The sequence below is a fragment of the Salvelinus namaycush genome, chromosome 6 (genome assembly GCF_016432855.1).
Source record: "Salvelinus namaycush isolate Seneca chromosome 6, SaNama_1.0, whole genome shotgun sequence".
NCBI lineage: Eukaryota > Metazoa > Chordata > Actinopteri > Salmoniformes > Salmonidae > Salvelinus > Salvelinus namaycush.
This window is the reverse complement of record NC_052312.1, coordinates 36,311,609-36,328,954: the sequence shown is the minus strand read 5'-3', so window position 1 is coordinate 36,328,954 and position 17,346 is coordinate 36,311,609. Positions and strand designations below refer to the sequence as shown.

At 40.7% G+C, this 17,346-nt stretch overlaps 1 protein-coding gene across 1 annotated transcript; it reads left to right on the top strand.

Annotated features, from left to right (window-relative positions):
* The first annotated feature begins 2,407 nt into the window (after positions 1 to 2,407).
* On the top strand, positions 2,408 to 16,797 carry LOC120049093 (chemokine-like protein TAFA-2). The gene is made up of 4 exons (XM_038995335.1): positions 2,408 to 2,510; positions 6,805 to 6,957; positions 12,101 to 12,225; positions 16,792 to 16,797. Exons 1-4 carry the CDS (start codon positions 2,408 to 2,410, stop codon positions 16,795 to 16,797), a joined length of 387 nt encoding a protein of 128 aa, XP_038851263.1.
* The last annotated feature ends 549 nt before the right edge of the window (positions 16,798 to 17,346 follow it).

Genomic DNA, 17,346 nt, shown 5'->3' with positions numbered 1-17,346 from the left:
GTCTTTTGAAAGCCTGCTCATTGGTCTGTAACTATTCAATTTGTTTCAGAGAGAGAAGAAGTCAATAGAATAGGAAGGGGCATACGAACAGAAAAGGAAAAATGTTTCTTGCTTCATTCAATTTGAAACGAATGCACTTTGTACTCTTGAAAGAAAATCAAATCTACACTCCATAGGCCATACATCGAACAACAGACCTTACTGCTACAGCGATATAAAGGGAGAAAAGTCCCATTCCAAATGAATTTGAACACAGATATCAATTAAGGCAAACCACTGAGGTGGCACAAGTGAACAATACTATGTTCTTCAAATGAACAATTTTAATAGAGGTATTGTATCGTTAATATCAGCACACATCCATAGAGTAGAGGCAAAAGAAGAAGAAACTCATCCTCACAAACCATATTTTAATTATACAGTACATTTCTCTGTGGTTTATTCCTGTTTGGTTTGTTTTTGCTCTCCTCTAAACTTTTGTGTGATATTCGTGTTATGTGCCTGCAGCAATCAGCGGCATACATTATGCATATTTCCTCTGGGTCTATTCTGTGACAAAACCATGCATTAAACATGACGTTGTATTTGAATAAAACACACAAATTAGAACTTGACGCTTGCACTTTGACACTATCTTAACTCGAAAATAAGTGTGAGTCTCCTCCTTTCTGTCTAAAACTACAGTACAATTAAAAATAGTAATTTCACACAGTGGCGATGTGGAACATGGAGGTAACTCAAATCCCAGTGCTTGAAGTGGGACTGTTATTATCTGCACCCTTTCATAGTTTCCCTTGCAATCAAACGGCTTTGCAAGAATACTAATAATGCACAAAATGGTTCTTTACTTCACAGACTTGTGCTTTCTCAGAGAAACCCCTCATGTGAGGTAGTGGTATATGTGAGTGTTCAGGGAGGAGTGAAGATTTAGGAAGGGGATGAATAGTTTGCTAAATCAACACTTTCACTGATCCCTCATGATTATCATAATAACTTTGAACAGTCAGTGAACAAGGAGAAAAATGAGGTTGTTGACTAGAAAGAGGCTAATAATGTGTTTGTGCTGTGCATGGCTGATATACTGGCAGTTATGCAGCGTCATAGTAACATCCACTTATTATGGGAGACGTGGAATGAACAGTACATTTGACAAATCTTGCATTGAAAAATGTAATCCTGTGCAAGGCCACAATGGCAGCTCAGTGCTATATTAGAATGGTCTGTCTTTTATCTGTTTTATTGATCGGCCATCTTTTAATCACTATTTCCGCACTCAAAGGCCAGCTCCCGTTTCATGATTGCAAAAATAAAATGAACTACATGAATAATCTGATAATCCCTGTGAGAGATACGCAATCTATATGTCAATGATCGAGGTGGAGAAAGACAGGGGATGGTGAAATAAAAGGGGTAGACGAAGCATGTAACTGTCTCTGCCTCATGGCATCTGATACCTCGCCTCTTCCAGTAATTACTGCACCACTTGTGTCTTGTGTTTGAAATTTGATCATTTCCTGTCAAGGATAGCAAGCAATGCCAAATGGTTTATGTATTCCGTCCCAATCTCAACCACACTTCATTAGGGAGAAAAGAGTGCAAGGCCCAGGGTAAGGCAGAAGGAATGGATTAATTCTGAGTAGAAGAACCCAGGATCTTCTCTCGTCTCCTCCCTGTGTGGAGCCACAGCCCACGGGCCTCTGCCCTACTGCCCTGCTGAAATGGTGAGGGCCTGTGTGGGGGTGGCAGAGGGCCTCACCTGCTCTGAATAGCCCTTTGGCTCCGTCATAGAGAGAGAGAGAGTTAATTAGGAAATATGGTAGAGACGGTAAAGCAAGTGAATGAAACTGGAGATGAGGGGATGGGCAGAAAAAGATAGAGAGGGGGATAATGAAGGAGAAGGTGGAGATGAGTAGTTGGCTAGTGTGTAGGCTTCCGGTCAGCAGAGGTTGGCCTGATGCCTGATGCAATTTAAAGCACATCTCCTACAACACTGGAGAAGACACTACGAGATGGACGCTTGTTGTGCCTTTCTTGGAAGTGGATTTGAAAAGGCAGGAGCAGAATGAATGTGAACCATGGGACCTCACTAGTCAAATGTCTTCCTCTTTTCGCACTGATCCAAATAGACACGATTGGTGGAAGTAATATGGCAGAAACCAACGGGATGATTTTCTTTCACCTGTCCAGTTGTTACAGATCAACGTTGATGAATAACAGCTATGTGGAGAGAGGAAGTCTCATAAGACCACTGAGATGCAACGGCCATGTTTTGGATGACCTAAATGCCTAACGTGCGAGATGCTGTAGTAGACAATGAGATGCTGGTGTATAAGTGTATAACCATTGTTAAAACAAACTAAGTGTAGCCGTGCATCTCTCTTCACCCTCTCTGTTTTTCTCTCGCAGGATGAGTGAGAGACACACACAGCAAGGAAGTAAAGGGGTTCTACTTCTAATGGTCTGCATGGTGACTCTGCTGGAGATGGCTAGACCAACAGAAGGTTACAGAGGTAAGGACAGTACGGTACACCTGTAAGAAGGGGCGTGTTCTGATGAGCGTCTGTTGGCTGTCATGGACAAAGTGGAGCATGCTCGTTGCATTTTTTTACGCTCATTTTGGCAGATGCCTACTGTATATGTACTGAGTGTACAAAACATTATGAACAGACTGACCAGGTGAATCCAGGTGAAAGCTATGATCCCTTATTGATGTCACTTGTTAATTCCACTTCAATCAGTGTAGATGAAGGGGAGAAGACAGGTTAAAGAAGGATTTTTATGCCTTGGGACAATTGAGACATGAATTGTTTATGTGTGCCATTTAGAGGGTGAATGGGCAAGACAGAATATTTAAGTGCCTTTGAACGGGGTATGGTACTGTAGTAGGTGCCAGTCGGACCGATGGAATGCTTTCGACACCTTGCAGAGTCCATGCCTCAACGAATTTAGGCTGTTGTGAGGGCAAAAGGGGATGCAACTACATTCATCTTGCTAGTTTAGATGATGTCTGATCTCTGAGCCTTCACATTATAATAACTTTTTATAGCCTATAGTATGCCTAGATGTTTTATCTTAGCTCATAGATGATTAAATGCACCTGATGTTCCATCGAAAAGGATTGTGTGATAGGGATTAAATGTGTGAAAGAGATGCAATTCAAAGTTCCCTTGTCTTGTTAAGACTGTTGACACGCTGAAACACCACTAGAACATCAATAGAACCCAGTGAGATCAATTATGGCATCTCAGTAACATTACAAGTGTGGGGCAACGCGAATGTTTTAACCTCATTGGTTTCAACACTGAGAGCCTCACTGACAATCCACTGTTGCAGGTAATTGGCATGGTGATTCCGTAGACATGCAGGATGGCCATTCGTGGACATGACAGAAAATATTTAGCTTTCTTCTGTCTGTCGACCAATTAAAGTAGGGCATGGGCCTCCAGCATGTGGCTTTTGATTGGCAGCGATCCTTACTCAAGGCGCTCATCATTTCTGCAGGAATTGGATCAGAATAATCTCGCACACGTTCAATTTCTATCTGATAGCTTCAGCAGCCCTCTAATTTCCCTCGGGTGTTATTTCTGTTGCTGTAAACCTGTTATCATTCCAGGGATGAAATCAATCCAGAACACGTTCAAAGTCGAAGAAAAAAAAATATTCCCAGAGAACACAAGAAAAAATAAATTATACCATTGAAAAAAAGAACCACCCTAAGTAAATATTGTTGGTTTCGGCAAGCAAAGAAATTGATTTTCTAATGCACTTTGTGTCCTATTTGAGTGCTCGCAATACTTTTTTTATATTAGTGGCTTCTGTCAGCAAAAAGCTGCATAAATTTGTATATCTTCAAAACACTCTTCCCTCTTTGCGCTTTGACGTGTCGGCTTTAATTTGCTGAGATGTGCAGGAAGAGTGATCTGCCTTGCCTTCCGAGTTGCTCTCTCTGGTTCACCTTGTATTTGCCATTGTGTTGAGTTGTTTACACGGTCAAGGTGCAATACTGGAGAGGCACAACAAGAGCACTTGACCCTATGGGCACTCCTACCGGATACACATCCTTGGAATAAGATGTCCAAGGACCTTTACAATCCTTATCACTACAATGACCCACTGTCCTTGTAAAGTCAGTGGAGGAATGTTTCTGATCATCTATATTTTTCCTAATATTCCAAGTATTGATCCAATGGGAAAACACTGGACATATACAATTAGCACTGAGACTAAACATATAGCTTTAGTTTGTCCAATTACTGTCATAGACCATTAGTGCATTGCAATAAAATGTACAATGAAGCACGGTCTCACTCCAAAGGTTTACGACCTATTCAGCCTACTTAAAAACATGATGAGAATGCCCTTATCCCCCCATTATACGGGAGCAATTCTATTTGAATTATGGGCAACCCAGAACGAGTATCCTATTATGTCTGTAAGTGCATTTTATCTTCTTTGTCGATTTCCAGTGTTTGTTGGGAAATCAGTTGGCTGGTAACAGTTCAAATGGATTGCCAAAAAAATAAACATTGTTCTTTTCCTCAAGAGCACAGTTGCCAACCATTTGGGAGTCTTATTCTTTTTCTGAAACAGCATAATCAATTCTTCTTGGTGAGGAATAGATCAGCAATTGCATTGCCCTCGGAAAATACATTTGATTTCACTTCTTAATCTGATTTGTAGTGTGCCTTGAGGATTTCACTACACAGACTGTCCGCTTCAGTGGAGCCCTGCAATAAAATGTATCTTATGTGTTCACGACCAATTTACATGATCAAAACGATAAGAAACGTTTCTATCTATGGCCCAAGCTTTACGGACGTCAGATGCAGAACACCATAAGGATCAATGATTTGAAAAGCTATTTGTGCCGCTGGTTGTCTTCACTTGCACTATTGCTAAAATTGCATATTCAGAATTGATTTGAAGGTTAAAAAAAATCGAGACATTCTGTACTGTACATCTGAGACCGGCCTGGGCAAAAGCCTCTCAAACAGAGAGAAATAATGGCTATATAAAAAATAAAAAGTGAATATAATCATGAACTGTAGTGTTGGTTCCACTTTCGTAACACAGACCCAGAGAATCAATTTGTAGTCAGTGCATAGCAATTACATGGGTCACCAGTTCTTCATCACCTTGGAATATTCTTTTCACAAGTATATAAAGCCACTCACTCCTTTCCCATGCACCGGCCCAGCAGGGAAAGGCGCCTCTCTGGCACTCTGGGAAAAGACTCATTCCCAAGTACATAAAAAACCTCTGTTTCATAGCAGGACAGCACAGTGGTCATACGGCTAGAGCTCCAAATCTACTCAAAAAAACTCTTCCTCTCTGTGTGAAGCGTGGCGCTACTTTTACATAGATCTAAGCAACGCCGTCAGAAACGTATTTGTCATTCATATCTTTTTTGATACGACTAGTGTGTGAGTCAAACTCCCGCTACGTTCAAGCGATTGCTCCTCAGTTATTTTGATGTATGAGCAGGGACAGGGGGGACGGCGATAGCAGAAGCGCTATCAAAACTTGTGTATTATCAAAAAAGAGCTCCGCCTCCCTCCTTTTCACTTCCTGCTTGTCTTTTAATCTATAGGCCGATACCTAACACCTCTCTATAACATGGCACGACTACTCATCTGCTTGAACTCCTAACAGTTAGTGTGAGGAATCTCACCTGAGCAATAATACTCTTATCTGCTACTGTGAGTTCATCAACCACTGCATTCAGTTTGATCGAAGCTATTGGAAACATTCAAATGTTATTGATTGAGGTGTGACTCTTCCACATTGTGTCCCAGTGATGGTGGTGTTGAGGATGTTACTTTAGGTGTTGATGCAGCTGCAATACAGTCAACTCAATACCCTACCTCCTCCTACGACATTTCTGCCTAATTGAAAAAAAGAAAATAACATAACAAGGCATGCAAAAGCAATTTAATTAAATAAGCTTGGCTGGCTTCACTGGTATAAAGTAAAGCAATCAGTGGGAAGGTTCCACAGCACTTTTCATTTGTTGTTTACCAAATGAGCAATAACTGCCTCTGCAGAAGGACGGACTCCTTGTGAAAATGTCACATGTAATTAAAAGAGCAGGAAGCAGCACAGTCTCTAAATAATTCAGACAATGTAGCCTGAGCTGTAAATTGGCTCAAAATACAGTAACTCCTAAGATAGGTATTTTTCAAATGTTTTTTGAATAGCCTACTAATTCCTCGGCTGATACTTGCAGTTAAAAACTATTTTAAAGCTTAATTGTAGTTATTCTGTACCTTCAGGGTTTGGATACCGCATATGTATTTGGGAGCCTCCCTTAACAGGTATATTTTATTTATTTAACTAGGCAAGTCACAAATTCTTATTTTCAATGACAGCCTAGGAGCAGTGGGTTAACTGCCTTGTTCAGGGGCAGAACGACAGATTTTTACCTTGTCAGTTAAGGGATTCGATCTTGCAACCTTTCGGTTACACGTCCAACGCTCTAACCACTAGGCTACCTGCCTCCAGTGTTCTGATTATGTGAACAGGCTGTTAGCCAACCTAATACAAAGTTAACTCTACAATGGACATATAGTAGGCCTACTCTATTGCCTGTTAAAAATGAACGCTTGATTCTAACTTTTTTTGCAGTCACACAGCATAAGTAATACAATAGTATTTGCGTTGTGGCTCTTTTTTGTGCTGCACTTTGACAAGAGCCTGAGTTTTAGGCTATGTGGAAGTACTGTTGCATTATTTTAGTTCTGACAAGCATTTACTGACTTATCAAGTGGCTAATTCTGATTTCAATCTGTTCTATGTTTTCTACAGTGCATCAAGTCAGAACCGGCACTTGCGAGGTTGTGGCTTTGCATCGATGCTGCAACAAGAATAAAATAGAAGAACGCTCCCAAACGGTTAAATGCTCCTGCTTCCCTGGACAAGTGGCTGGGACGACCAGAGCTGCCCCGTCCTGTGTAGATGGTACGTTCCAGCTGAATATTTAATGTGCTATCGATGTGTCATTTTTTGCTGATGGTCTGTTCCACTCGTACTAATAGGAGGAGGTTAGGCTGAGATCATCATTCAATCTTTATATTGTGAGCTCGCACCGTCTTCCTTAGTGAAACTGCTCTTAAGAATTGTTGTTAATTTTGTAACGCTTCAGACCACAAGGTGCTTAGTCATAGCCATCCACAGAGGCTTAATTTATACTTTGTTTTATACTTAAACTTTACAATGCACTTTACAAGTGTTAAACTGTAATGAAATGTGTTAAAAAGTGTTTACCAGAAGTGCTCCTGTGCCATAGTCGTATCCTCATGGGAAATTAGTTTGGTCTCCTGTTTTTCAACCTAAAATTCCTTACATTTAGTGGAGTCTGGTGCTTTACAACTCAGTAGTGTCTCTGCCTTTTACAGTAATGGCCTTGCTGAATTGTACTCCTCCCCTCACTCCCTATAGTGCTGTAGAACCATGTGGTCCTATTAGAATGAGCTGAACATGCCAAATACACTGCCTTCAGAAAGGATTCATACCCCTTGACTTTTTCCACATTTTGTTGTGTTACAGCCCGTATTTAAAATGAATTAAAGTTAGAACATTTTTGTCACTGGCCTACAGAAAATACCCCATAATGTCAAAGCGGAATTATGTTTAAAAAAAAAAAATCAAATTAATAAAACATGAAAAGCAGAAATGTCTTCAGTCAATAGGTATTCAACCCCTTTGTTATGGCAAGCCTAAATACGTTCAGGAGTAAAAGATGTACTTAACAAGTAACATAATAAGTTGCAGAGACTTTGTGCAATAATAGTGTTTAACATGATCTTTGAATGACTACCTCATCTCTGTAAGGTCCCTCAGTCGAGCAGTGGATTTCAAACACAGATTCAACCACAAAGACCAGGGATGTTTTCCAATGCCTCGCAAAGAAGTGCACCTGTTGGCAGATGGGTATACATTTAAAAAAGCAGACATTGAATATCCCTTTGAGCATTGTGAAGTTATTAAGTTATTAATTACACTTTGGATGTATCAATACACTCAGTCACTACAAAGATACAGGCATCCTTCTTAACTCAGTTGCCAGAGAGGAAGGAAACCACTCAGGGATTTCACCAAGCCAATGTTGACTTTAAAACAGTTAGAGTTGAATGGCTGTTATAGGAGAAAAGTGAGGATGGGTCAACGACATTGTAGTTACTCCACAATACTAACCTAATTGACAGAGTGAAAAGAATGAAGGCCTACACAGAAAGTAATACTGCTAAAAATGTGGCAAAGAAATACATTTTATGTCCTGATTACAAAGTGTTATGTTTGGGGCAAATCCAACACAACACATCATTGAGTACCATTTTTCAAGCATGGTGGTGTCTTCGTCATGTTACGGGTATGCTTGTCATCAGCAAGGACTAGGGAGTTTTTTTAATGATTAAAAGAAACGGAATAGAGCTAACCACAAGCAAAATCCTAGAGGAAATCCTGGTTCAGTCTGCTTTCCAACAGACACTGTGAGACAAATTCAACTTTCAGCAGGACAATAACCTAAAACACAAGGCCAAATATACATTGGAGTTGCGTACCAAGATGACATTGAATTTTCCTGAGTTGGCTAGTTACAGTTTTGACTTAAATTGGTTTGAAAATCTATGTCAAGACTTGAAAATGTCTGTCTAGCAAAGATCAACAAGAATAACGTGCAAATACTGTACAATCCAGGTGTGGAAAGCTCTTAGAGACTTACCGAGAAAGACTTACAGCTGTAATCGCTGCCAAAGGTGATTCTAACATGTATTGACTCAAGGGGTGTGAATCGCAGGAGGTTGGTGGCACCTTAATTGGAGAGAATGGGCTCGTGGTAATGACTGGAGCAGAATGCATCAATACACATGGTCTCCAGGTGTTTGGTGCCATTCCATTTTCTCCATTCCGGCCATTAGCCTCCCGGGTGGCGCAGTGGTCTAGGGCACTGCATCGCAGTGCTAGCTGCGCCACCAGAGTCTCTGGGTTCGCGCCCAGGCTCTGTCGCAGCCGGCCGCAACCGGGAGGTCCGTGGGGCGACGCACAATTGGCATAGCGTCGTCCGGGTTAGGGAGGGTTTGGCCGGTAGGGATATCCTTGTCTCAGTATGTAAAAATGTAATAAAATGTATGCACTCTACTGTAAGTCGCTCTGGATAAGAGCGTCTGCTAAATGACTAAAATGTAAAATGTAAATTATTATGAGCTGTTCTCCCCTCAGCAGCCTCTACTGGTGTGAATACTTTCTGAAGGCACTGTACCTATAGGACGTGAAAGTAGATGTTGTGAATCTCAGCGCCGTTTCAATGAGTGTTATCTTCAGGCACCCAGAAATGTGTTGTCTTTTCCCACCAGAACCCAATTTTACACCTTCAGTGCAACGTTGGGCCCAAGCCCGCTACCGCACAGCAGAGTTACCGGAGTGCCAAGTCTAGGTCCAAGAAGCTTCTAAAAAGCTTCTACCCCCAAGCCATAAGACTCCTGAACATCTAGTCAAATGGCTACCCAGACTATTCACATTGCCCCCCCCCCCTTTTACACCGCTGCTACTCTCTGTTGTTATCATCTATGCATAGTCACTTTAATAACTCTACCTACATGTACATATTACCTCAACTAACCGGTGCCCCCGCACATTGACTCTGTACTGGTACCCCCCTGTATATAGTCTCGCTATTGTTATTTTACTGCTGCTCTTTAATTACTTGTTACTTTTATTTCTTATTCTTATCCGTATTTTTTAAAACTGCATTGTTGTTTAGGGGCTCGTAAGTAAACATTTCACTGTAAGGTAATACCTGTTGTATTCGGCGCATGTGACTAATACAATTTGATTTGATTTGAAGCCGGATTCACCTCCCGTTGATACCGTACGACTTAATCCTCAAATTTCTGACAGATCAGGGGTATAAGTGACTGCTCCTTGTTTTGGAGTGAATCTCATGTGTGGCAAGCAGGGAATGTGTTTCCGTGAAATAAGTCTGAAATTAGATATACATTTGATTCATATGTGGTGAGCGAAGTTTCCAAAACAAATGTCTTCCTTAAATCTCTTCTATTCTCTTAACTGTTTTCTGGATTCGTAAGAGGTTTTCAATGTACAGGATAAGAATGTCAATACCACCATTTTATAGGTCTAATGCTGTATCAATGATGAAATCAGTGTATGTTTGCATGTGAACTGTAGATTTGAGTGCTTCAAAGTTGCCAGTAGAAAGACATGTACTTGATTTACATATCTTTATTTTTTAATTTAACTAGGCAAGTCAGTTAAGAACAAATTCTTATTTACAATGACGGCCTACCCCAGCCAAACCCTAACCTGGACGACGCTGGGCCAATTGTGCACCGCCCTATGGAACTCCCAATCACGGCCGGTTGTGATAGCCTGGTGATAGCCTGGAATCTAACCAGGGTCTGTAGTGACGCCTCTAGCCCTGAGATGCAGTGCCTCAGACCGTTGCGCCACTCGGGAGCCCTCATGGTAAATGTGCTTCTTCTGAAGCATAAAGCTGACAACTGCTGCGTCATGTTTCCTTTCATTACGTTATATCATACAGCCACTCTGATTTCCACATTCAAGGTTTAGCTACACTTCAACAGGCCTCACTGCAAAGTCAACTCAGCTTTACATATCCTCAAAACCGCTTTATAATTCCACAAGGCTGAAGTTTTGACCACAGAACCGTGAATTCACAACCCTCCCAGTTTTGCTTAGCTTATATTATATTTGCTGCATTCCTTGTGCACCTGGTATCATATTCAAAAGCTCACAGATTAATTTGCAAGGCTCCAAACCTGTTCCCTTGTATTGCACAGTGAATGTAGGTGATTAACAGTGCTGTATATCAGAATGTTAAGACTAATGTATCATTGTCACATAAAGTCCTTATTATGCTACTAGGTCTACGGGAAGTGGGAAGGGAACACTCATTTCTGCTTTGAAATCAATAGAAAGAGCACAGCAATCATTATGCTTTCTAAGGGAAGGGGACGATTTGAAACCCTCACATTTTCGAAAAAGGCCCTTGAAGTTGACTTACATCTATGCCATGTCAGTCCCAGAACATCACTTACCCACACTAATGTGGCAGTCAGACCACCAACCAGGCAGAAAGAGCTGCCTCAATTTGGGCTTGAAAAGCAGTTCACACCTAAAGTCTGGCACCAGATGTGTTTGACCTATTCGATGACATTTGAGTATTGACATTCTCAGCAAATTAAAGCGCTGTGCCAATGGCGCCCAGTTTAAAGTGCTCCACGGGTGATCTCTGAAAAATGAACAGCACTTAACCTTTTAATTATTCTTTTTTATACGTCCAGGGATTACCTGAGCTCTCATCTCAGTTTGAGCCTGATCACCTCCTCAAAGCATTGTTAAGTGTTTGAAATGTATTCTGTTCCAACAGTTTGGTCGGACATCAAACCGTATGATACAGCCAACGTTGTACAATTACTGTCACTTCTAGGTGCTTTACACACAATTGCTGTTATAATCATGCCTGTGGGATACAAATAAGTCTCTGTGCATGATGGTTTGGCTCTCATTAAATACAATACAACTACTTCATGGCATTTTGTGGTGATGGGGGGAGAAAAATCGATACCGTTACGTTTCACCATATTATTTTTTGCCAATATTGTATCAATATTTGACTCCAAGTATTGATTTGTAAAAGAAATAGGTAGGTAGCGTAAGCGTTAGGTAGCGCTAGTCGGCTGTACCTGCACCAAAACACCGCTATTTTTCATCCTATAGCTTGTTCTCCATCTTATGTTTAAATTGTGAGCCAACATGTTTTCAGCACTTTTATTTCCCTGACTAATCAAAACTCATTTTCTCAGGCTCTCTCATGTCTCTCTCTGCAGCAGACATATAGTGAGCAATAAGTTGGAAACATCAAATCGCAGTACATATAGAATCGTGAGAATCGCAATGCATATCGTATTGGCACCTAAGTGTCGTGGTAATATTGTATCGTGAGGTCCCTGGCAATTCCCAGCCCTAGTGTTTTGTAAAACAAGGAACATGTCTGTTCCTGTATGTCTCCCTAGTATCTCTCAAAGCTGCTCATTATAACGATACCTCTGTTCTCCCCTAGCTTCTATAGTGGAGCAGAAGTGGTGGTGTCAGATGCATCCATGTCTGGATGGGGAGGAGTGTAAAGTCCTCCCAGATCTAAAGGGATGGAGCTGCGCCACGGGGAACAAGATAAAGACTACCAAGGTAAGGGTCATCGTAATCAACACATTGCACTTTAGACAGTGGCAACAAGCTATTTAATTTCAGCTGTACAGAGTACCAACATGGTAGCGGTCATAGTAGTCCTCATAGTAACCAAGTACAGTCAACTTCAGTTTAAGAAGACACCTATATGTTTCTCAACCTATTGACCTTGCCTACTTGTATCATTGGTCAAGTTCAAACTGTTTAGTCTGAAATTACAGCACTCTGCCGTGCCATTGCTAAAACTGTCTAATGTTTGCAGTCACTACTGGGACCCCGGGGGCCTATATCTGAGGGGCCAACATGTCTCCTTAGCACTATCAGAGCCATTTTGAGGACCGAAACGTGCAAATTACTCACTCCAATTACTTGCTTTTAACGCGGTAACCCGATGCCCATATCCTTCCCTGGGTTATGACGACCCCTAGACTTGAGTTCTGCCTCCTTCCATGTACTTAATTATTTAAACTGGCCACACCACACCTGTCTGGAGCCTGTAATTATCGATCCAGGGATTAGTCGGGTCCTCAAAATGTAATGTATTTTTTTTTGGTGGCCGGTATTGCTGCAGCAGTATTGATAGATTGATCAACCATAATAACCTCACGCACGTGTTAATTTCGCCTGGTTTGAAATGTAAAACTCATCTCTTCACTTCTTCTTTTCCCCCTGTCTTTGTTAACACGGAACGCCGGAAAGATCTCATCGGACAGGGATCAGCTCTGGTAACCCTTGATGCCACGGAACCGAATCAAGGTGATGCAATCTTGTTAGATGAATTTGATTGAATTAGACCAGTATCAGTGTTAATGTTCATTGTTTTCTGAATTCAGACTATAGCATTTCATGCAAATATTGAATATTACAGTTTAAACATTATCGCAATCCTACTGTGTCAAGTGAGAAACAGCAAACAAACCATTTCTATTAGTTTGAACATTTGCTTAATGAGGAAATAAGATTTACACCATGCTCCTTAATTGTACTTATTAGGATGCAAGTAATGACTATACATGGATAATTGATGGTTTAAATGGATAAATTCAACAAAACAGCTGGAGAGAGTGTTCTAATTGCTTTACCTGCCATCCAAGATACTTCAACATCTTTTGGAAGATGGAAAATACATTGCTTCCCCATAATGTGATTATGCCATCTCAATAAAATTGCCTTACATTAAAATGAAAGCATATTTCCATCTACCCGCTAATGTGCTTCCCTGCCACGGGCAAAACCTATTGAGAATGCAGGAGAATGAACAGGAGAATGATTATCTAGCATAACATGTCCAAATAACCCATTTAGCCATTATAGATTGGAAAATGATAATCGTACAGTGAATAATGAGCCGAGCCAGGTTGGGTATCTTTCTGTTACGGATTTCATGAGTCACCCTCTGACCCATGCAGCTATAGGCCTGTTTCGTTCATTGTTTTCACTCAGCCTTAGGTTTAACACAATGTATGTGATTGAATATGATTCAGAAAGAGATTATGAGTTAAATGTTTTAAAAGCAGCCTGAAAAACCGTCAGAAGGTGCCACATTCCTATTTAATTCCTCCTGTCTTCTGTTGGTGATGATGATCTCAGTCGATGCATTAATTTTCCCCTTCTGCGACAACTCCACTGAGATGCCGTTAGATCTGTCTCGTGTAGGCTCCTTTCTCTGCTGACAAAAGCCTGCGCCTTCTCTTTGTCTTTGTAGCATGGAATTATTCTCAAATTAGTACCACATTAATCACAGTGACAGCTTCGGAAATGTAAATGGCTCGTTGAGGGGGAGAATTTATTGCAATGTGAACGACAAGAAGACACTCTCTCCTTACACATATGCAAAGTGGCATAGTGCTCACCTAAATATCTGTGGAATTTACTGAGAGTGTGTTTGATATGATTATGAGAGATTTTTTAATATGAAGTTAGGCGATGCCTGGGGGTTATCATTGAATTTTTTTATCACTATATTTTAAGATAATTTATTCAGAGACAGAGAATACAGTGTATTATGACATATGAAAAATGGGCCTGTCCACAGTCAAATAGCTGATTAGTCTGTCAAAGGTGCCTGTTTTCTTTGCAAAGTTCAGCAGTAAAAATGTAGCTTGACAACTCCCGTGGCAGCTTCCCTCAGCTGTCAGACTGGCCTAGTCGGTAGACAGTCTGCTGGAATCGATAGTGGAACGTCGTTATGAAGGTGTTATGGGTGTTCCTCGGAAGGCACGTTTCTTAAGCCCTTTCCGGAATGTACTTTTGCCTGAGCCGAGTAGCTGTCAGTCAGAGCCGGAGCTTCATGACGGGCAATTTAATCTTGTGAACGGTCCGAAGTGCTGAGAGTATCTGACAGCATTAAACTAGGGGAGGCAGAAAACCTCAGTCTGTACGGTAAGGCAAATTCTATCCACACAAGTCCTTTATCAAGATAAAACACCATCCCTGTCAGGATAGGCCAGAATGTGATATGGAAGGTGGAACAGGAAAATTTTTAACAGCAACTTGGCCTAAACGGCAAAACATATTCTCTGTTTAAATTTTCTTCAAGGAATTTCCTCCCACTGAGTGTAGCCTACCACTACAAATCATTTCCCAGCACGGATGGGAAAGGCATTTAGTTGGAAAAGCACATTCTTATCCAGGGGAAATCACTTGTGCCTTTCAAATCTTGATTTAGTATTATGCTTATCATTATTGTTTTGCCCCTATCTGGAAAAAGAAGTGGACAAAATCATGTGTGACTTGTGCAGTCAGTGTGACAGAGGTAATTTCAGTGGCTGCGAACGCTAATGAGTTTGCTTTGTTTGTTGACCACTGTGAGCGGAGACGCTAATATCTCCTGATAGCTTTTCTTTGCTCACTTTATTGCCTTTTCTCATTAAAACTAGCAAAGAAAACCAACCACCTAATTCATACAAGCTTAGGTCATGAGATTAAGAATTGTAAACTTTTCAAAAAAGGTCATTTCATAATGCGGGCAGATGAACCGTAAACTTTAGATGCAAAAGGCCTTGTGATAGACTTGTGATTACTTTGCACCAAATAACCTCAAATTCTTCTGGGAAAAGTACAAGATAGAAACTGACTCTGTAGTCACTAGGGACTGAATGTAGAACAATGGATTTTTAATTAATCTGTTCATTAACCTTTATGTCTACACTTCAAAGACACTCTTTAGAATCCTTTTATAACTCAACAACCGGGTGGTGAAACAGTGACGTTGGTTGTGTTGCACATACTGTATTCATTGTGAGATGAAATCTGGATGGCCTGATGTTCATGGAAATGTGTTTGTGTTACAGGTGGATCAATAAATGTTACTGGGTCTTTACCTGTGGAATACCATCATGGACTCAAGAACATTGCAGCGACCCTTTTTGTAAATAGAGACTCCCTCTATTGGAGACTATACTATGAATATTCTGGAAGACTTACAAACACAGGGTAACAAAGGACATCTGGATGAGAAGAGAAGAGTGAACACTACTAAATGATTGCTCAGTAGAGGGGACCTTTATTTTGAAAAGCCCAGACATGACTATCACCACATTGGACATCAGGATGTCTTTTTATTCTCTAACATTGTTCTGCTTATAGTGGATTACAATGGTTAATTTTGCCTAAACATTATTTGTAAAGTGATAGTTTTTCTTAGGGAAATAGTTTTTTTCCCCACAGAATGCATTGTGCATCATAACTGTAACAGAGTATCATCAATATCAAGAATTTCCGAAAATGGGAAGAAAATGGGAAGAAGAAGAAATATAAAATTGGTGAACCTTATTGTATTGAGCCAATCATTGAACATGCAGGGTGATTTTCAAAGGAGCACAAAAAAGGCACAGGTACTGGAATTGGCGTATGTACACCTCCATATTTTTTAAATGGGTGGCCATCATTGTGGGTGGCCGTTCTCGATGGTGCTGCGCGCAGGGAACATGGCTTATTCAAATGAGAGTTGCAGTCAATGGCCAACCAATGGCAGTTGAGAGAATGTGATGTATCCAAGGACAAATTGATGTAGACTACTGATGTATAGGGCAGACTACAATGTAGGATTTCCACCACCAAAACTGAAAACTGAAGGTCATGTTTGATTTGCATGTTTTATTCTAAGGACATCATCTTTCATTTCATCTAGAGCAGATTGGGGCACTAGGTGCATACTTTTGAAAATGTACACATGAATGAAAGTGGTGCGCAAATGAGTTACCCCTAGTGTGCTTAGCGTTTGCTTATGTTCTTTTGAAAATCCTCCTATCAACTGCCAGCTGATCCAGTTAGTTTGTATATGTCGCACAATGCTGAAGCTCAGATTCGAATGTCCATGTAAAGTTTATGTTAATGTATGCAAGCTAAAATGCATTCATTCTACAATACTGGCTATAGTCCATGGGGTTGGTAGGGGCCGGTTAAGTGTTAAGTACTTTTAAAAATTAATTTCTGATTCGCTGATAACTTTTCAACAGGTATCTCTGACGCTTCCTTCGTCTGTGCAAGTGATAACATCTTCGAATAATAAACTGTGGTTGTGTCTTAACTTAATGCTTGTCATGTGACCCTTAACCTCCTCAGGTGTAGGAAGAAGAAACCAGAGATTGACTCTGTTTAGCTATGCTTCACACAGTGTAGGCTACAATATGAAGCTGATAAGGCTTCATAATGATTATGCAACAGCCCTTAGATTGAGTATCTCTATTGTGGAATGGAACATTGATTCCCTTCAGAGTCCTCTTTATGGGCTATGCCACAACACATAGTATACAAAAAACAAATATGTGTATACACACACACACACACACACACACACACACACACACACACACACACACACACACACACACACACACACACACACACACACACACACACAGTCTTGTATAACTAACCTTGTGGGGACACACAATTCAGTCCCATTCAAAATCCTATTTTCCCTAACCCCTAAACCTAAACCTAACTCTATCCCTAACCCGTACTCTTAACCTAAACTTAACCTTAACCCAAAAACCTAACCTTAACTCTAAACCTAACCCTAGTTCCTAACCCTAAACCTAATTCTAACCTTAACACTAAACCCCCAAGAAATAGCATTTGATCTTGTGGGGATGAACAAAATGTCCCCAGTTGGTC